The following is a 21,849-nucleotide window of genomic DNA, read 5'->3' as shown; positions in this document are numbered from 1 at the left end:
AGCTGTCATTCCATGCCTGGCTGCCCTTAATAAAGGTTTGTAATTGTTACCACTGCCTAGGCTTCAAATAGCCCAGACATATATACATGTATGTTAGTATGAAAGGTCCTGTCACATGTGTCCCTGTTCAGCTCCACGCCAAACAGAGGTACTCGGCGGCGACAAGTAAACAAAGTGATCCCTCAATGGGCAAATGCAGTTTGAATTAGAATTACAGTGTGGACCATCAGGTGAGTGCGCGAGTATGGTTTTACACCGCTTTTAGCAATATTCCAGTTATATCACGGTGCAGGGCACCAGAAATGGGTTTCACACATTGTACCCATATGGGCAATCGAAACCGCGTCTTTGGAGTGACCAGCGAACGCTATAACCACTAGGCTACCCAAACCATCCCGTGGACCATCAGGGATTCCTATGATTTTTAGAAAGAAAAACGTTTCGAAAATAGCTTTCTTTTACAACACAGAGAGTTGTCAGTCTGGAAAATACACCTCGTGGGGGGATTAATTATTCACCCGCAGTTTATAAACACAGCAGTCTATTTGTTATGTCAGTATTGTGTGTAGCCTATTTTCGGATTTTAATTATGATTCAGTTATTGAATTTTTAAACGTAAAAGAATTATTAGATAAATTTTGAACAATATGTTTTGTAAATATATAAATATTATTTTATTACACATGGTAGTATAAATTGTTTATGGCTGTATCCTCAAAGGGGGTTAAAGTATCGTAAAATTATTGTCATCCTGAGAGGGAAAGTAAGTCCCAAAACTTTCAGAGTTAATTTAGCTCAACCATGCTTTCTAATCGTATAATATCTGTAATTCTAAATTATGGTTAAATTTCCTACCCCTCGCTAGCGGCTGAAGGGATGGTGTAAATCCAACTAAGGTCCATGCAGGTAGCAATGGCACAGTAAGTCCCCAAGGTCCCTAGTATGGTGATCTGCCTGCAGTTGTTGGGTCCTATAGCCTGTTTTTATATTGTATTGTCTTCGTAAATTTAGAGTTACATGCTAGTTATAACACCACCTGTGATACTCTAGTTGTTTTACAGTCCTTCATTTACGGGTTGTTTGCAACTCTTATTTATTGTTTTTGCACAACCTTTCTCGTCACTACATGGCTGAAATATTGCCGAGGTGACGTTAAATTTTAAATCACACACTCACTCAGGATTTTAATTAACAAAATGTAGAAGCTTTGAAAACTATTATCCGCATTTATACAAGATAAGATAACATAAGAAGATATTTTATTTACTTGTCACGCGGTATACATACAAACATATCACAAAGACAAGACAATATATAATATACACCACCCGCCAATAAGACATGAGGTCTGAGATGTAGGAAATCGTAACAGTAGAATAAAAGTATAAACTAATCAGTTAGCCTAAATGCAACCTATATAAAAAACAACAGTGTGTATGAAGCTATAAAATCATGGATGTAATAATAGATAAATTAAATACCTTGTGGCAGATTCCTCTGTATTATACAGATTATTTACTATGGGAAATGTATATACATCTTGAGTGAGAATAGTGCGTCAGTTCCCAGGTCAGAAGCGGACTATTTATAATGCAAGTTGAAACTTTCTCCTCTTGACATTAACAACTGCGGCTAGGGGAACGGCTAAGCTATCATGTTGCATAATTTTTGTAAATTGTTCTGTCGGGGTTAGGTTTCCTTAGGAATATGCTGGAGAAGATATGTGGAGAAATCATATCGTAGATCGGAGTAATATTCACATTCTGTTAAGAAATGTGTCTTATCCTATACAATAGTGACTCCCAGGATACATTCCGATATCGGCGAGGTCGGAAAACACCATTAAATGAACACATGTTAAGTTTGGTATTATTCTCCGATTGTCTGACAGTGTGTATAACGACTGCCATATGTCGCCACTTTCCGATGAGACATCTGCGTTGCCAACAACCATGGTGGAGCAAAACTCAACACCCTCTCAAAAATATTGTCCAAAAATGACGTCATGACCGAACAATGTTTTATCGTGAAATCATGCATCGTTCTTCAATGTTTTAGCGATTTGTCTCATCTCTTTACACGTAATCGTCTTCTATTGACACGAAAATATACAAAAGCATAATGTTTTTATCATATGTGACCAACACGTGTTTTGTTCATAGGTATTAAAATGTCTTTGTTACCTTCTGTCAATCGTTGTCAATGTCGTTTGAACGTAATAAAAAAAGTTATGATTGTGTCCGCTCCGATTGAATTCGCAATTTAAATATTACAAATCAATTTATTAATCGATTACAAACACGGTTTGAACACTGGCAGTCACAGAGAACGTATTGATATAATCGAAGAATATCATACCTCACACAAACAATCCTACAGTTGTTATTGGAGCTGTTGTTAAGTTCCTATGCAGTAATGTTACACGAGAACATGACAGCACGGCGCTCAATGCCCGCAACCTGTTGCCGTTATTGTTGAATTTGTAACGGGATCGACTATCTAGTCGCTAGTTATGGCGCTGTACAGCTGCACACAGCCAATTTATGTAGGGGCATGAAAAGAACAGACATACGCCTCGGAATAACTCAGTCCACTTTGTCAGAAGCTTAACGCCCATAATGTGTAGGAGTACCTGCATATAGTCCTGGCCCCTTCATCACCAGATAACGGCAGATAACAGCAAGATAGTTCGGTGAGTAATTGAAACATTGCTTATAGGTTTGAGTAATGGATCTTGTCTTTTGTTACTAGCTGAATCCACAACTACGGATTTATTAACATTGATGAATATTTAGTTCCGATACTGTGATATGAACTGCTCAACAAAAGCGGACAGTTTGTGAATTCGTTGGCCTAACAATTATATATGAAGGCTAAGTGTATGTTACTTTAACAGCGTCCGATTGATGCTATGATACAGGTTGGAGACCAGAAATATTATTTCAGTTTAGCTTCTTTGATACTATCAGTATGGAAGATGTAATCCTTAAGCCCTATTTATATAAACCTTTATTTGTCTTTACTGTGATTCTTACTCTGTGATAGCTACAGATATTGACACATCAGTAGATATGATATATTGTGTGAAATAGATACAGATATTGACACATCAGTAGATATCATATATTGTGTAAAACAATAGACCGTAGTACTGAAAACTATCATGTGTTTGTTTGTGAGTGGGTGATAGACACCCATTCGTCCAGTACAGACACTGGGCTGACATATATTCCCGGATATAGAGCTGTCTTTTCTGAAATATATTAATCGAAAAACAAATTAATATAATCAAAAAAAAGCAAAGACAAATCTGAATTCCTGTTGTTGAGGCAATCTAGAATGGGTCGTTGGCAATCATCCTACACTAAAGTTTCTCCCCTTTATGTGTCCGGATTAACGCCAAAACAATAACTCATTTGCTCTTAAATCAGGATCCACGTCACCATGTGTGTCACCATGAACTGCACGTAAAGGACATGTATATGTAGGACATGTGATATAATATGATATGATATGATGTTATCCAATTTGAACGGGCAACTGTTGCAACGTGAAGTCATAATAATATTGCAATATATAAGCATACACATGTACATACACTGTGAATTTGGTGTTATTTACCAGACCCCACAAATCCCTCGCCCACTCATGCATATTTGCCACAGAAATATGTTTGCATATTCACCGAGACTCCGCATAAGACTCTGCTCTACCATCTGCCACCTAGAAACATACCGCGTGTCCGACTTATTGATCAACCCTGGGGATGGTGTCAAAATAAAAGAAATCATTTAATCGTGATGAAAGGAATGGGGAAATGTATGGTTTTTATGCAACCATTATTTATTGCTCCAAATAATGCACCCACATAGGGTAATCGACCTAACCAGACAAACATATATATTTAAAATATGGCCAGTAACCTTCCATTGCTTTTATGTCAATAGTGAATAAGCGCAAATGAGTGATTCGCTTTAGTAAAACCAAAATAGGATTAGTTAGAATGGATTAAATTCCTGAACTCATTTGACTTAGAATAGACTTGATCTATGTTTTAATTGATAATATCATGGATATATTTTTTAAATAAAATAAGGACGCTGCATCAAAGTGAAATGTGAAAACTTGATCCTGGGAACCTTTAGACATATTACGCCTAACAATGGTCGTATGTTCATCCATATGAAGTGCAAAGCTTACATGGAATATGATATCTACACAATTTCTAAACATGCAAATCACTGAGTCGGTATTACACATGGAAAGTGTTTAGCCGGTTCTAATTACATGAGTACTTAACAGATTTCTGGAGAGCGTCTAGCAAGAAAGTCCAGTTGTTTTAGGACGAGAACCGTGAGGTTACACCTGGAAAATCAGTTCCATTCAAACAGATAATGCAGGAGCAAAGTAGGATTTTATGGAATGTCGATTGATACAGAGAATTGCCTTCTCATGACCTGCACAAGCTGAAGTCATCACAAGTTTACTGAGCCTCTGCTCCTCTGAAAAGTGGGCGGTGGGGCAGCCTAAAGGTTAAGCACATGCTCGTCACGCCGAAGACCCGGGTTCGATTCCACTGTACCTGAGTACAATGTGTAAAGCCCATTTCTGGTGTTCCCCGCCATGCTATTGGTGGAATATTGCTAAAAGTGGCGTAAAATCATATTCACTCACACATTCCCCTGATAGCTGTTTGACGTCTCCAAGAAACTGTCCAAAAAGTCACTGCATCTTAGTACACGCTTACACATCTTGCTTGGTTCGATTTTACCGCCGCTTCAGCAGTATTTCGTTTATATCTTCACGGCGTACCTGTATAACCAATTGCAGGTGTTGTTTTCCTGCTAGTAATTGCTTTTACTACTGTTTCATTATCAGACAGATTGTCAAGATGGCTACAGCTGAAAGCCTGAAGGACGACCATCTGACATGCAGCATCTGTTACCGACCCTTCACAGAGCCGAAGACGCTGCAGTGTCTTCATACTTTCTGCCATGAATGTCTGCAGCATCATATCAACCATGGCAACCACATCCGGGGAATCCCATGCCCTGTATGTAGACACGTGACAGTCCCACAGGACGCGTTTCAACCACGTCAGAAGTGGGCGGGGCTCATCAAAACAGATTTCAAACTAGCTGGGATATTGGAAGCGTTGGGTCAAATGGAGAAAGGTGAAAGCAGTTTGTTATTGCCATAAATCTACCAGTTATGTTGATAATGCCGATTGTAGTAAATTATGCTGTAAGATACATTTTAGAAAACATAAAAATGACCCCCTTAAAAGAGAAACAGGAAAAGAAACAACATGACACCTGAACTACCATTCACACACCTGACATATACATTATACTGGGCATTTCTTTTTCAGATAAGAGGGCTCACTCTGACGCTATTGTAGTGACGGGATCACCAAGTCACTTTAGCGATCGTAAATCGCAACTGAACACTATGCTGCAAGTCCTCAGACCTGCTGTAAACTTCATTCAGGTTAAAATTGACACAGAGAAAGAGGCCATCAAGACGATGGAGGACACACGTCTCGAAACCGAGAGTGACATTAAAGCATATGTCGAAAACTTGATAGGAGACATCAAGGGAAAGGAAAACGTCCTAATCAAAGACCTTAACAATTCTTATGACATAAAGAAAACTGAAAGTGAAGAAAACGTGAAACGTTTTCAGAAGCTGGTAGAGGAAACACAAGATACCATTGGTCTGATTGACCGCCTTTTGTCCCCTGGATCGGAGTATGCTACCATGGAATGTCTCCCACGAATTCAGAAGCAACAGGAAGATGTCATGAAGTTTGTTACTGATCCACCAGTCGATAGTTGTCCCGTTCTGTTTTCATTTCAGGGAAATATCAAGAACGTTCAGTCCTTAATGAGTAGCCTGGAATTAGGATCGATATGGTCAAACTCAGAAAGCGATGCCATGAATGCGGTTGGTGGCCTTGAGCCTTGGAAGAACACCCCACAACCGGAGAAGAAGGTTTCAGCTCCAGCAATGCAGAGGTATAACGTACCCGCCGTCCCGGAAACATCAGATCAGAGGTATAACGTACCCACAGTCCCGGAAACACCAGGCCAGAGATATAACGTACCCAGAGTACAGGGGACTTCAGACGGCGAAGCTTCATCAGACAACGGTGCAGATCCACCACCTCGTCCACCTGAGCCTGCAATCACAGTTCAGATTCCGACTGAACAACCACAGAATCCATCCTACGTTCTTCAAAGAACAATAAACACAAAGCTTATGATGAAGACAACTATGATCCTGAACTTAGGAACATCGTTATCCTCCAAGGGAAAACTTCACCTGTGATATTAATCCTTGACTATGACAATGCAAGTTTGAAATCTTTCTACGAAGTTGATGGCCAGCCCAAAAGTAGTTCCCATCGATTCAGCGGTTATCCGCAATCTATTGCAAAATTGGCAGAAGAAAGAGTCATTGTGAGTCTTATGAACTATAAGTTTTTCGTGTTTACGTCAGACCTTAGGCAAGTGAATAGCATTGAGAGCGAGAAGTGGTACACGTGTATGACGACAGTGACAACACAGGAGAAGCTCCTGGGCTTCGTCAACACAACGACCACAACGATAATAGGTGGAAGGCTAACCGTGCTTGATCACTTAACGCTGAAGGGAAAACCATCAAACAAGTTCATCAACACGGCACCGCTGGAGGGAATGTTCACTGAAATATCCCATCTGTGTTCCACGCCAAATAACAACATCATCGTCAGCGACTGTGCCAACCACGATGTCACCTGCATCTCATTGGAAGGTAGTCTTCTGTGGAGAGTTGAGCCGCGTGACCAGGAACTCATCTGGCCGGTTGGAGTTGCCTGTGATTCCAGAGGAGATGTGTTCGTTGTCGATAAGGACAAAAACTGCATTGTGAAAATTTCTGGTGATGATGGTGCTGTTATTGGTGATGTTGTCACACGAGATACGGGTCTTCAGAACCCGATAGCTCTATCGCTGGACGCTGCTGACAAAATCTACGTTGCACAGGCAAATGGGAAAATACGGGTTTTTTCCTTATAGGCACGGCAGTATTAATTGGAAACAGACCCCTACACGATATACATGGATCTTTAACAAAACAGTGCCATGACTGCAAGGACTGCTCTTCGCCATCATGTGAACCCAAAATTATATCAAATGGACAAGATGCGATAGGATGTAATTCCTGTATATCTGACCAACTGATACATTGGTCAGACTGACATCAGTAAATATCAACATTATGTGCTAATGTTTCAAGAGGAAATGGATATCGATGACATAGGGAGAGTGTGTATTAATTAATGAACAGTAACTTATGTACCTTGAATTTTTAGAAACAGATTTGTCAGCGATGCGCTATGAAAATTATACTGGGGATGTCTTATGGTTATTAATTTACATTTCCCACTATGCCAGTTTTCAATCTTTCAATAAATTTATCACTTTCGAAGGCGTTGTTCAAATACCTCTGCAGTGTTCCGGACATGAAAATCATGTCTAGACTGTTGAGGCCTACATAGATTTTTTAAAAGACAACACACTCACACACATAGACACAAAAGTGCATGGTGAAGTTGGACGAACATGAATACATGAGACGTTTTATGGATAACAACTTCTTTTGTATTCTTTAGAAAAACGTCGTGTAAAGAATACAAAAATAAGTTATTATTCATAAAACGTGTCCATAGGTGTCCTCACACCTTGCTATATATCAATATTCTAAGATGCAATGGTAATTCCCAATTCACAACACCTGTTATAGCCGAATTAAATTTGGATCCATGAACTACTGTGCGTGAGCTTGACAGAAGCATGTAACACTGCTTCGCGAGAGGATAATAGAGCCTATGTTGTCACGGTGTCCTGTGATTAATCTAGCCTGGGCAGGAACAGCTGCGATAGATGACATACACAATAACCTGTATGTGGGCAGTCGGAGTTCGATGACGCAGTTCACACGGCCCCACGTTGTGTTCGCCTGACGTTCACCGAATGAGTGAGTGAGATTAGTCTTACGCCGCTTTTAGCAATATTACAGCAATATGAAGGCAGTGGACACCAGAATTGGGCTTCACACATTGTACCCATTTGGGGACTCGAACCCGGCCCTTTGGCGTGACGAGCGAACGCTTTAACCACTAGGCTACGCCACCGCCCGTGTTCATTGAGTGAACACACCTCGAGTCAATATGCAGACATTTGATGAGTTGTATTTTGTGTGATAACTTTATGATGTATATGGATACCCATAGCTATTCCTTTAAGGTCATGAGCGGGTTGACATGTGCGGGTTGACAAGTCATTGATGAACATCAGAAGTATCGAATGACGTCATTGATTCTAAACCGGATATTCACACCCCCTGTAGCAATACTAATATTCCAGCAATATCACGACGGGAGACACCAGAAATACTGATTTGGAGAATGATCCCCCACCCGTCCACCCCCAAACACACTTGCGTAATACCTTCTTTATGTCATTAGTGTTTGAGATGACGTAAGTTTATGGACACCAACTTCGATTGTAACATTTACAAAAAATTACTCAAACATTGCCTTTTTTCTTACGCTAGTATACATAATGCATAGTAACGCCTCATCGATCATGATCAACAATTTGAACAAATGTATTTTTACAACACAGCAGCATTATGCATAAATTAAAATGTGTCAGCTCTGTTGATATCCCAAGAAGCTCATTTCTATGAAACATTCATTGAAGCGCACCCAGGGACAGTCCTATTCTGGTTCATTGACACAGTTATTATTGACACTTATAAATCTACCAATCCAAAATTCATGATGAAACCCTGGACAAACCTACAACAGGACGCCAGGGGACACCAGAAGTTGCAACACCTACTGTACTGACATGAAAAAAATCAATCCTCAAACCAAACGCTCTATTTCCTGTCCACTTAGTAGAGGTGACAAAGCTCGGGAAATGTGTAGAGATGACAGCAATGTTGTGAAATGAGAGAGTGAGTGAATATGGTTTTACACCGCTTTTAGCAACGTTCCAGCAATATCACCAGAAATGGGCTTCGCACATAGTGCCCGTGTGAGGAGCGAACGCTTTAAGCCCTTGGCTACCCCACCGCTCCCAATGTTGTTAAAGCTGATACCTAAATTTACTTTATATTACCGACACAAAATAAAGGAACACATGATATCAATGAACGGGAACTATTTTTTAATGGATAGACAACTTTGTTATTGCAGTGGATGCGACGTGTCGATGTAGATGCGTCTATCCATAAAAAATCGTTCCTGTTCATTATACCAGCTTCTAAATGCCATTCAAGGAGTTATGATATCAATGACGCAAGCGCGAAGGTGTACATTACAAGGGTTATAGTGAAAACGGACCAAAGCGAAAACGGCTTAAACAACAAAATTCGAGAAAACAGACACCACTCACGAGAAAACGGTCCTTAATTGGATAATTTACTGTGGTTGGCGGTGAAAGTATTAGATAAGATGATCTATTAATTCTTAGTTTTATTAACCTGCTTTATCACTCGTGAGGGTGATTGGATTAAAAGGTTCAACCGCCATGGATATCGAAACTAACACATCAATCAATTTTTTAAAGCTTATCCGCAATGAAGTAAATCTCTAATATTTAGGATAAATAACCATTGATCTTGGTGCAACTATGTTTGCCGTTTTCTCTAGGCACAAATGCCGTTTTCTCGACACTTTGGGGGTCCGTTTTCGCTGGTGTCCGTTTTCTCCGTATCACCATTACAACACCGTGGCGTCTACACGCAACATGACATGTCAAATCATGCATAAACATTTCCGTTATCCACGTGCCAAGGGGCATGTGCCCATGAGGAACTCACATGCCAAAACACGCTTCCTGGACAGTATCTCATGGGACAGAGAAAATGGCCAAGTGTTAGTATTACAGAATGGAGATGTGAGAAGGTCAATATCCTAAGTTTACCGAATGTTTGGCACACCAAACAGTGTAATTTGAGACAAGCACCTTCACACAGGGTTGAAATGACACAAAGTGTCGCACACCAAGACAGAAAACTAAATCTAAAGAAGATTGTTTCATGAATGCACTTCGGAATTTAATCCAATACGCTTCGTAAATGAATAGAGAGCTCCGAATATTTAAAAGGCGGATTTCGACGCCTCCCGCATCTATGCAGCCCGCCTGAATGCACTGTGTCCTGTGAAGAATGTAACTGTCACAACTTGAAATAGGCGGCAGTTATGTCAATGCGCCTCTGGCGGATCACGGTCCTGTCGCCGATTCATAGGACGTTTGTTCTGATGCGTCAGATTTTGTAATGCCTTTTACAAAACCTTTTTGCCAGCAATACTGTGACCTTGAATGTTGTGACCTTGAATCAAACAACATCTTATCAAGAGTCGTAAGGCGTTCTTTGAAATACTGGGAAAGAGAAGCATACTTGAGTAAGTATCTCGTTAAAAACGACACTGGCACAACAATACTAGAACCAGCTACATACTGCATGGCAGAATTTTAATAAGTCACTTCACATAGAATACAGTCACATAGTGACGAATACACTACATCAGGTAATCACAACATGGTAGACAGAGGAAACTCGAAGATATAACATAGAAGGTTAACACTGGGAAACGGTACCTGAAGCCCAATATCAAAACCTTATATTTACAGTTCTACACACAGGACACAATGGACATTAAGATGATCATATCTGGCATTAAACAAAGTTCAAATACAGTGTAGTAGGGACAAAAGTGGCTGAAACATAACGTCTTGAGAAACTAGCAAGACAGCAGTAAAGTATCCTACTTTTGATCAGATATAAGTATTACATGGATTCTACATCCACACACCAACTTGCAAAAAATGTCAATTATTATCCTGGAAATTGAACTCTCAGGCTAAACATCACATTCCGTCACATTATACGTACGTTCCGCCGCACTAGTAGTAAGTTGGACTGTTAATTAGTTAATAAGCCCAACATTAAAATACGTGCACGTAAATGACAAAGTCTTGATGTAACATGGTGTAAACTTGGTACTTCATCAAATTGTTCTTTTGACACAACCAACGGCTATTTGTTATGACTATTGTTCTCCTTAAGGAATCCCTGCCATATATACTATTTAGAAGAAGGACAGTAACATCTGACAGTGTGTCAACTTGGTACCTAAACAAAGTTCATCAAACAGTTCCTTTGAAAACAGTGAGTGAGTGAGGTTTAGTTTTACGCTGCTTTCAGCAATATCCCAGTAATATCACGGCGAGGGACACATGAAATGGCTTTCACACATTGTACCCATGTGGGGAATGGAACCCGGATTTTCGGCGTGACGAGCGAAACCTTTCACCACTAGGCTACGCCACCGCCCCTTTTGATACGATCAATGAATATTTCTATACTGCTACATGTAACCGTTGTTCCCCTTACGGAATCCTTACCGTATATACTATTCATAAAAAGTATAGGAACACATCTGTCATAGAATGAGAGAGTGAAATATCACCGACCGTTCCTTAATTTCTTTTGAGTAGTATATATCGCAGCAGTCTAAATGCGGCCTGTATTACGCAATGCAACCTACATTATTAAGGGGCGGTGGGGTAGACTAGTGGTTAAAGCGTCCGGTCGTTACGCCGAAGGTCCGGGTTCGATTCCCTACATGGGTACAATGTGTGAAGCGGTGTCCCCCGCCGTGATATTGCTGGAATATTGCTAAAAGTGGCGTAAAACCATACTCACTCACTCACTCAATTATAAAACGCAAACTGACTTGAATAGATCTTAAGCTATGAAGCAGAAAAAATGTTTTCAGCCTGCAATGGTAACAACGAGCAGATTAAGGAGAGTGTTATAGATGGCAGTTCAAATTAGCCATAGCTGCGGTTACACTTACCCGTTTAAGATGAAATAATTTACTTGCTGTGTAACAAAAATCACCATCAGTCATGTATGTGCAATTGTATCGAGGTCGAGTAATGGCTAACGTGTACTTTGTACAGATCTTATGGCGACTGTTCAGACTCATTTGTTCAGAGCGTTTCCCACCACAAAGAACACAATTGTGACAGTGCTTGTCAGGGTAAAGAAGATGATGAAATACAATTTCTCAATTGCGGCTGATACTGTTTGCCATCCAACCTCATCATCTGAACAGTCAACCTTATCCGTGATGTTATTTTTCGCATTCAGCATCCACCTAGAGAGTGAAGACATCTTCTCACCAACAGGACCCTTGTCGCGGTTGTAGATCCTGAGAACATGAATTGTCAGGATGACTTGAAGGACACTTAATGTCATCATGATACCAAGGTAGAGGGACAGGAGTGACACACGGTCGGAGTTCCTCGGAAGACTGTCTCCAAGGAACGAGAGGAACACTGTGAAGGACAGAAGCACGGTGACGGAGACAGACAGCTGCTCTCCAGAGGGGATTGGGATCACAAACACAAACGGGTTGAGAAAGGACAGAAGGAGTATCGGCAGGATCAAATTCAGGACATAGAATGTTTGCAGGCGAATAAGATTTATCTCCATGGTAACGACACTGTGACGTTTACCTGCAATCAACTCCTCATCAGTGGTGATCCTCGAACTTTGCAGCAGCCATTCTCCATTCGGCTGATAGTGTTCCAGCACCGCGGTTTTATACTTCCCTCGTAGATTTACGAAGTCTTTGGTATAAGACCAGGTCGTTATGTCCACGAAACATTTCTGTTTGTCAAATGGGTAAGCAGTGATGTCAATTTTGCAGTACAAATTGACTACATCACCTACAGACCATCCCATACGTCCCCCGCTTGACAATCTCAGCTGTATTTCACTGTTTCCCAATTTCTTGTATGGGTTAACGGAAGTCGCAAATATGATGTCGGGACGCCAGACCATATTCTGAGGTATGAAGAGAAAGTCCACTCCTCCATAATCAGTTGGCTCCCATTGCAGAATCTCATCCGTCCAGGAAACATCAAGATACATATTCAAGATAAGGATCTGTTTGGCTTCTTCAATTTGGAAAATGCTGAGAAGATTGACGACAATATCCACATCAACAATGCTACTGGAATTCAAAACAGGACGCAGTATCGGCTTATATTGCTTGCTTTTCAACAACACATCTGTCAGATGGAAATGCTCATCGTATGAGGTGTTAAATGCACTGGCATAACACTGCATATTTGTTCCAAAGAACAGTGACACGACTGTCAAAATCGAGATCATTTTCGTTCTCCAGGAAATTTGAAATGTTCACGAACACTCACGTGTTGTTGGTGACTACCGTTTCGACTGATGCCTCTGTGACAACACCGGCGATCTCAATTCCAGATAAACTACAAGCCCAACCCAATAAACCAGAGCCATTTCATTTATAATTTATAATGGATTATCCTCGCTGCTATGTTGAACAGTTTCATTGTATTTGTTTGCAAAGCAGATAAAGAAAATCAATGACGAATTGTAAGGGCCATTTGCCAACATTTACAACAAGCACTTGGTTGTCACTCAATTGCATACATTATTCACTCTATGTCTTCACCAGTGGGAATCCTTCTTTGGTCGGTGCCTGTACAAAACTGTTTACATTACGTCTATGACCAATGAACTGATCTGTCCTGTCACAAGTGTTAGGTATGTCAGTGATAAATACCTTGTCTCCTACCGCTTGATATCGTCCTAAACGGATGTGGCCGATACCAACTCAATTATGATTTCTGTCTCAAGTGTATACGCCCGTATGACTGACTACACATTCAAATGTTGAACACGAGCATGAGGTTGTTCTATTTAATCAAATGGATGGACACCCGCCTATATTTGGAGTTTGAAAGATGTATCACGTCAATATTGGCTTTGTAATCTACAATGGAATGTTGAATAAGGATTTTATTTAAAGTGTAAATGAGTGTTACAACCGGAACCGTGTCTGCTAGATACTAAGAGTTGACTCTTTATGAAGAGAATTCCGTTGGAGAAAGCATTCTTTCCGTACTGGGTCTGGACGATGGGGGGCATATTGTATCTGAAGAAAGGCTGCTCTTCTTGTTTACGTATTTGTTGTAGGAAACGTTTTGAAGATGAACATGTTCCGTCCTTTGTATGAAGAGTTCCGATGTCAGTATCTCAGTGTTGAGAAAGGGCATTATGATGTTAATATCAATAACCACAAGATTTGTGATGACTAATGTGCATGAAAACTTATTGCATACATATTTGCGGACTTTAAAGTGAAAAACCCCTGAGGTATGAACACCATTATGTTGTGAATAATTACTAGCATTTGTGAATATCTTTTGATATTTTGAAACGGTCAATTACACAGGGAAACCTTTTATCAATGTATTGCTTGATCGGATGGCCTACACTTGACATAAAAGACATCAAGCAAGTTGATTTTGTATTTCTTTAGGCATTAAATGAATATTCCTTTACCTTCCTTGACTCCGAAATTGTGAACTGTGAGTGAGAGACTAGTTATTACGTTACGTAGCTTTTAGCAATATCCAAGCAATATCACGGTGACACCAGAAAGGAGCTTCTACCCGTGTGGGGGCTCGAACCCTGTTCTTCGACGTGACGAGTAAACGTTTTATGCACTAGACTACCCCACCGCCCCTTGTGAACTGTGAACCAGTATTGGTAAAGACGTGTCTCAAGTCTCCAGTCATTGGGAGGATCAGGGCCCTCCGTAGCTTACACGCAATGTACGTTTACGATCCAAAGTAACATATTTATAAATGAAGCATTCTTAATCTTGTAACTTCATTGTATAACCATCACTGTCGTACAGTAGGGTCGGAGGTCTCCAGTAATGGAGGCAGAAAAAGATGGTGGTCTGCCAGTGACGTAGTTACTTCACACAGGGGAATCCCATCACTCAGGCGACGGGCGACGCCTGTCTTATAGTTCGTTTTGACCATGATCAGTTGGGGTGTGGTCAGTCATCCACTTTAAGTGTCTCAAGAAGCATACTCTTGTCTTGTGTGGTAGCTCTTCCTGTGGAAAGTGTACAGTCTAAAGTGAGTGAGTGAATGAGTTTCGTTTTACGCCGCACTCAGCTTAATTCCAGCTATATGTCTGTAAATATTCGAATCTGTACCAAGCAATCCCGTGATCAACAGCATAAGCATCTTTCTGCCATACGATGACATGTGTCAATTAAGTCAGCGAGCCTGACCACCCGTTCCCGTTAGTCGCCTCTTCCGATACTGTCCAAAGAAGAACGTTCGTCACTGTCTCTGTCTCTTCCATGCTCTCTCACGGTGCATCGCAAAGACTAGGTGGGATAGGCTTCTGAGACAACAACTTGCGAATATCTGCAAGGCATGCTTCAATCTTATGTTGGCAAAGCGGTACAGCGGTAGGTACGACACTGATGAATAGCTGACTGTCGTCAGCATACCCGTGGAATCGTTGGCCATGTCGTCTGATGATATCACTGATTGACGAGATATATATATGACATTCTGGTTATTTGTTTCCCACACCGGGTTGTGTGCTTTTTGTTTCAATTGGAACTAACACGAAACTGCGTCGATCGATGTTCATAATGCCAGTCCCGGGATTGATTTGATTAGCTACTGATCCTGTAAAACAGGCTGAATATTGCGGTGACGAACAAGAGGCACGCAACTGCACGTAATATATAATAAAACACCTACGAGTAAATACCTTATGGTGCTAAATAAATGTTGGGACAGTGCAATCCACTGTCATTGTGTCTCGGATACGTATAATCACGTGTCTTTATGTGAACTGAAAGCATCTAGGTCAGTGGTCCAGCCGTAATGCTTCTACGGGCGCCTAAGATTACGTGATAGTATCATATGTTTCCATTGTTCTCCCTTAATACAACCGTAGGGACATACAATATAAATGTTGATACCAAGTATTTGAACAAAGGTAAGAGCTGAGGGACATATATAACACAACGAGTTTTACGCCTGGTTTTGATTCAGGCTCAGCCAGGGTTTCAGAAAGTTTTGTGGTAGACTCATTGAATCTTGAAAATTTGATCCACCAAAATATGATGTTTCTAATTCTGACTTGTACTATATGGTCCATAACTGTTTTCAGGTGAGCAGCGGACAAACCTTTGCAAATGTATATGACAGGTGCCGCCGGGGGGCAGGATACGCTCACTTTTTCGCGAACAACTGGAATCGTCACACATTGAATTGTACTATCGACTACTTCTTAGAGATGTAGAAACAGTTTTGCCGCGCTAAACGCACGGCGGGGGATATAGTATTAGGCTCCGTCGTTCCGCCGTACGTACGTCCGTACGTACGAATTGGAATATCTTAAGAACCGTTGACTAGATTCTTTCCATATTTGGTACCTAGGTTTATGACAGTATAAGTAAGATCCCAGTTAGGTTTGGTGACCTTAACCTTCATGTCAAGGTCACAAGGGGACTTTAACGTTTTACCCTTGTCAGCGAGATATCTCAAGAACCGTTCTCTGGATTTTCTTCATATTCAACACCAAGCTTTACCTAGGGCCCAGTCGATATTTGGTGACCTTCACTAAATTTTCAAGGTCACGGCGACAATTTGAAGATTTCAGCATGCTAACCTGCATGTAAAGATTGTCAGCGAGATGTCTCAAGAACAGTTCACTAAATTTTCTCCATAGACTTTCAAGATATCCCTTGAATGTTTTTCAGTAAGCAACTTTTATTATTTTTGCATATTTCATACACTAAGACATTCATGTCAAGGTCAAAGTCAGTCTTGAAAATATTTGTGACGACCTTCACTTTCACTACTTTTTAAGTTTGATTTCATAATTTGCGGCGGGAGATTATGTCACCTTAGTGACAATGCTTGTTTGACACTTCAAGGAAGGTCGATACAACAGTGTTGACCAGTTTATATGTCAATCTCAGCTGTTAAACTTATAATACAGTTACGGTTTACTTGATTTCATGCATTGTATGTTTAAAATTCCACACGGGGAATCGTTTCATCAGACTACTCGACTACTAATTACGTGTACACTTGTTTGAAATCGGCCCCATGCAGCCAGTGCCATCAATTGGGCTGCCAGTCCAGATTTGAAGAGGACATCATGCGACGATGTCGTATTGGCCATACTAGATATACTCATGAATACCTGTTAAAAGGTGAGGATCCTCCGTTTTGTATCCCTTGTGATGAGAGAATCTCGGTCAAGCATATTCTGCTTGACTGTATTGATTTTTCAATCACAAGAGATAACTATTGCAATGTCAAAACAGTGAAGGATCTTTTTAATGTTAATTATCATTTAATCTTTGAATTTTTAAAAGAGATAGGATTGCTAGATAAATGCTGATAGATGCTTTGTAAATAGATAAATATTTTATTATTTGTAGTTAAGATTAGTAACTGAGATTGTTAGTGGCTGTACCCTCAAAGAGGGTTGCTTGATTTGTTGAGGGTTGTCTCTAATTCGGGGTGGGGAAGGGATCAGAAAACCCTCAACTGTACCGAGCACTTATACCGTCCAAACTTGATTGTGGCTCAGTCGTCTGTGGTGGAGCCTGTGGGGGCAACCTAGACCTGTTGGATTCCGTCCGCCGCCGGGGACTGAGACACTGCCTTGGATCCTTTCGAACTTCTCCTGTTGACTGTCTGTATGTCGAGGCCGATGAGCCTTCTCTTGACCAACGCCGTATAGGACTGGCCTTGCAGTGTATTAAAGGGTTATATTCCAGTGAGTCTAACCCTGCATTTAGCTGTGTTTTTCATCCTCTTTATGGGGATCTGTGCGGCAGGTCGTCGTCTCTTGTTCCGCCTCTGGGAGTAAGAGTGGGGCCTTTTCTCTCTGCTGCTGGCATTGAGCTGGAGAGTATATCTCCTTCCCGTCTTCTTTCTTCTCCTCCTTGGCAATTGGTGGGGCCACAGGTTGACCTGACACTGAAAAAGTATAAGAAGTCGGAGGCTGATGAATTGCAATATGAACAAGAATGTGATCAATTGAAAGGTAAATGTAGTGCATACAAATCCTTATTTACAGATGGGTCCGATGATGGTGGCGCGGTTGCTTGTGCCACTGTCGTTGGATCCAGAACGGTATCCTCCGGATTGCCTAATGACAGCTCAATATTTTCAGCTGAAGCTAATGCAGTGCTGGCGGCTCTTAAATGTATATAGACACCCTAGGTGTAAGCAGTGTGTCATTTTTTTCAGATTCTCTTTCTTGCCTTCAGGCTATTAAGAATATTTCTTGTAAACATCCACTTTGATTGAGATTGTTGAACTTTGTAGTGATCTTGCTGCTGGCCAATGCGACATCGTCTTTTGTTGGTTGCCCAGCCGTGTTGGTATTTCTGGGAATACAATGGCCGATCTTGCTGCCGGGGGCGGCGCTCAGCGGATCTGTGACACCATTTCTTGTTCCATACTCTGATTGCAGTGCTGGCGTTGGAGCCTGCATCCGTGGTCTGATGCGGAGGAGGTGGGACGCTCAGGTGGGTATTAGTAGGCTACATGAAGTAGGACCCTATGTTGGTTACACCTACTTGGGTTGTCAGTCCAGATTTGAAGAGGTCGTCGTGCGACGATGTCGTATTGGCCACACAAGATATACACATGAATGTTTGCTTAAGGGTGGGGATCCTCCGTTTTGTGTCCCTTGTGATGGGGGAGTCGCGGTCGGGCGTGTCCTGCTTGACTGTGTTGAATGTTCGATCTCAGGTCACGAACTGTGAGGGATCTTTTTAATAATGTCAGTTCTCATTTGGTTATTGCATTTTTAAAAGAATTAAATTTGTTAAGTGATTTGTAAATAGATATATATTTTATTATTGGTAGTTTGAATTAGTAACTGAGATTGTTAGTGGCTGTACCTCAAAGGGGGTTGAAGTAGTGTAAAATTATTGTCCTCCTGAGAGGGTACGTAAGTTCCAAAACATTTCAAGTCAATCTAAGAGTACCAGGTTTTTAATCGTAGTATTTTTGTGTATGGCTAAATCTCAGCATCAACGCCAATGGCTGAAGGGATGGTGTAAATCCAACTAGGGTCCATGCAGGTAGCAAAAGCATGTAAGTCCCATGGTCCCTGGTATGGTGATCTACCTTCAGTTGTTGGCGATCAATAGCCTGTTTTTATATTGTGTTGTAGTGTATAGTGATATATTTTTATGATAGTGTGCTAGTTTTAAATTAAGAACTGTGATATTCTAGTAGTTTTACTGTCCTTCGCTGACAGGTTTTTATATTCTCAATTTATTGTTTCTATATTGATATCAGTTAAATTGTTCTCGTCACGATATGGCTGAAATATTGCCGATGTGACGTTAAATTTTAACTCACTCACTCACTCAAAGGGGGTTGAAGTATTGTCAAATTATTGTCCTCCTGAGAGAGTGCGTAAGTCCCAAAGCATTCAAGGTAAATTTAAACCAACTATTATTTTTAATCGTAGTATATATGTTCTTGATGGCTAGATTATCTAAAATTGCTTATGGCAGAAGGGAGGGTGTAAATCCATCTAGAGTCCATGCAGGAACCTTCAGTTGTTGGCAATATATAGCCTGTTTTTTTATACTGTATTGTCATTTATAGTTACAGTATTTTAGATTTAATTACTAGTTATAAATTTATTTCTGTGATAATCTAGTTGTGTTACTGTCCTTTGAAGACAGGTAAGTATATTATATAAGTTTGCTTTTATTCATTTATAAATGTGCAATTTTCCTAGTCACGATATGGCTGAAATACTCCCGATGTGACTTTAAATTTTAACTCACTCACTCACTCACTCAGTACCATCAGTCGTCATGTCAATGCAGATTTTCTGCAGTTTGTAAATATGATGCGTCAACAACAGGTATTATCATTCAGTCTCGATGATCCACCGAAAGAGATTGTTGTTGTCAATACGGGCCAAATAACCATGAAATTATGTTATGAATTAATGAACGACACTGGTGACTTGCTTATTGACTCATAGGGCCAGTGCGTCCTTTCCTACATGGAACATCCACCCCTCACACAATCTGCATAGAAAGTAAATGTATATTTGTTGCGTGCCGACGTACATCAATACTCTTGCTATATGGCTGGAACCGGCAAACAAGCAAGTAAAATGGCGGACATGATAGCGCATCCACTGGCCTTGCCGACACCAAAACTGATTTTGAGCTATATCCACCGTGCATAAACGCTGTGACTCCACACCTACAAGCTATTAGAACCACTCAACAGTTCCATTGAGTGAGTGAGTGAGTGAGTCTTTTCGCCGCTTTTAGCAATATTAAACCAGATATGGGCTTCACACATTGTACCCATGTGGGGAATCGAGCCCGGGTCTTCGACGCGAAGAGCGAACAAGGCTACCCCACCGTCCCTTGGGTCAGTTCCAACCACCCAGAAAGTTAACATAGTGTAGACGATATTTCAACTACGAAACGTAATGTGGAGTCAACTAGAAAAGATGGAAATAAACTCATGAGCAGTGTACATTTGAAACAAAACAATCAACATACATTCTTTATATGCCTTTATTCGGTCAGTTCACAATAATGCGTTATCTATGCAGTATGACAGCACATTCACAAGGTTCAACTATAACCACACAAATATATCAGGTACACATATACGTTTTGATTCATACGATCCCTTTATAGAACTGTTTTGGACACGATATTAAACAATACTTTGATAATTTTTTGCTTTTAATACCATCGCAAAGTTGATATACTGAGGGAAACAATTAAGAGAATACCACTTCATGGCAGTGTCCCTATATATATTCTCTGGAATTTTTTTCAATTGATCTACACATATAAGATTCATTTGTTCACATAAAATTTTCGTTTTTGCCCTTTTCTTATACGCCTTTTAACATGGCACCTCAATCAGGAAATATTGTTAGTACGTAGTGAAATGTAACACTGTTCGAAAGAGATTATTAATTGGAAACACTAACGGAGACATCTGCCATGTTTCTGCAGATAGGTACTTGTAACCTGATCACAACAGGGAAACAAACTTGTGTCCCTTGCCAGTAACAGGATGTCGGTAGGAATTAGCTGGAATTGGACAAACATACGACTCAGAAGGAAGGACAGATTAACTACACTAATCGGGTGTTCTTAAACCTTTGAATGGTACATGTTGGTCACATATATCACCGGATCATCACTTGCACAGTTCAACTTGTATACACAATAAAACCGGTACTACATCTGCTGTTTAACTAGAAGCACAACATCACAAAATCAGGGGATTGGGTTACGATGATATGCAATGAAGGGGTGGAGAACATGTGATTCTTTTGTTGTGATTGTATTGTATGATTTTTTTTATCAACTGTTGGTTTTAAAACGGTCTAAACATTGCAACTATATATTTGTATCTTTTTCTTTGTATTCACATTAAAACACATCGAAATATTGAAAATTTGAAATTTTGAAAATGTGGTCAATGTGCTTTGATCAGTATGTGTACATTTAGTGGACGGTTGAAAGGTGTTGTTTTTAGATGATGTTAATGGATTTAATTCTTGCATTCATACACGTTGGTAGTCCCGGAATGTCTTTGCGATGATTTGCCGTATAAAAAAGCTCGAAGATCGAATAAACAACGGCAGGGTGACAGGAGGTAAGATATAAGTCAATCATTTCCATGCTGGGTTCCATCAGCCATTACTTAGCCATCGATTACACGTAATGTTTCATTACATGCGTACAGGTTGTCATGGTATTCAGTGCACCACTCCTAACACATTAATTTCCAATATTAATTGAAGTGTCTTTGTGTCACCCAGGAGTAACAAGGTGAAAGAAAAATAGAACAATAATATATCTTCACCCCTACAATGATGGGAGATTGCTAAAAC

At 40.5% G+C, this 21,849-nt stretch overlaps 2 protein-coding genes across 3 annotated transcripts; one reads left to right on the top strand and one right to left on the bottom strand.

The window, feature by feature from the left end:
- Positions 1-142: 142 nt before the first annotated feature.
- LOC124287989 (tripartite motif-containing protein 2-like) lies at positions 143-7,467 on the top strand. 2 transcript variants are annotated; one of them, XM_046724498.1, is made up of 3 exons: positions 143-230; positions 4,879-5,174; positions 5,372-7,467. In XM_046724498.1, exons 2-3 carry the CDS (start codon positions 4,892-4,894, stop codon positions 6,328-6,330), a joined length of 1,242 nt encoding a protein of 413 aa, XP_046580454.1. In that variant the 5' UTR covers positions 143-230; positions 4,879-4,891; the 3' UTR covers positions 6,331-7,467. The 2 variants fall into 2 exon arrangements, with proteins under 2 accessions (XP_046580454.1, XP_046580451.1); XM_046724495.1 differs by lacking the exon at positions 143-230 and adding an exon at positions 2,499-2,692.
- A 4,305-nt stretch (positions 7,468-11,772) lies between these two features.
- LOC124288046 (acetylcholine receptor subunit alpha-like) lies at positions 11,773-13,217 on the bottom strand. Its single transcript, XM_046724615.1, has one exon. The coding sequence runs from the start codon at positions 13,195-13,197 to the stop codon at positions 12,046-12,048; it is 1,152 nt and encodes a 383-aa protein (XP_046580571.1). The 5' UTR covers positions 13,198-13,217; the 3' UTR covers positions 11,773-12,045.
- Between the last annotated feature and the right edge of the window lie 8,632 nt (positions 13,218-21,849).

Source organism: Haliotis rubra, unplaced genomic scaffold, assembly GCF_003918875.1.
Source record: "Haliotis rubra isolate DU_JTF1 unplaced genomic scaffold, ASM391887v1 Scf41, whole genome shotgun sequence".
NCBI classification, from domain to species: Eukaryota; Metazoa; Mollusca; class Gastropoda; order Lepetellida; family Haliotidae; genus Haliotis; species Haliotis rubra.
Note: the sequence above shows the minus strand (reverse complement) of the source record. Positions and strands in the feature narration are given on the sequence as shown.

Coding starts and splice junctions, on each gene's coding strand:
- LOC124287989 (XM_046724498.1), top strand. CDS start 4,892: ATGGCTACAGCTGAAAGCCTGAAGGACGACCATCTGACATGCAGCATC. Junction 5,175..5,371: donor GTTGGGTCAAATGGAGAAAG/GTGAAAGCAGTT, acceptor TTTCTTTTTCAG/ATAAGAGGGCTCACTCTGAC.
- LOC124288046 (XM_046724615.1), bottom strand. CDS start 13,197: ATGCAGTGTTATGCCAGTGCATTTAACACCTCATACGATGAGCATTTC.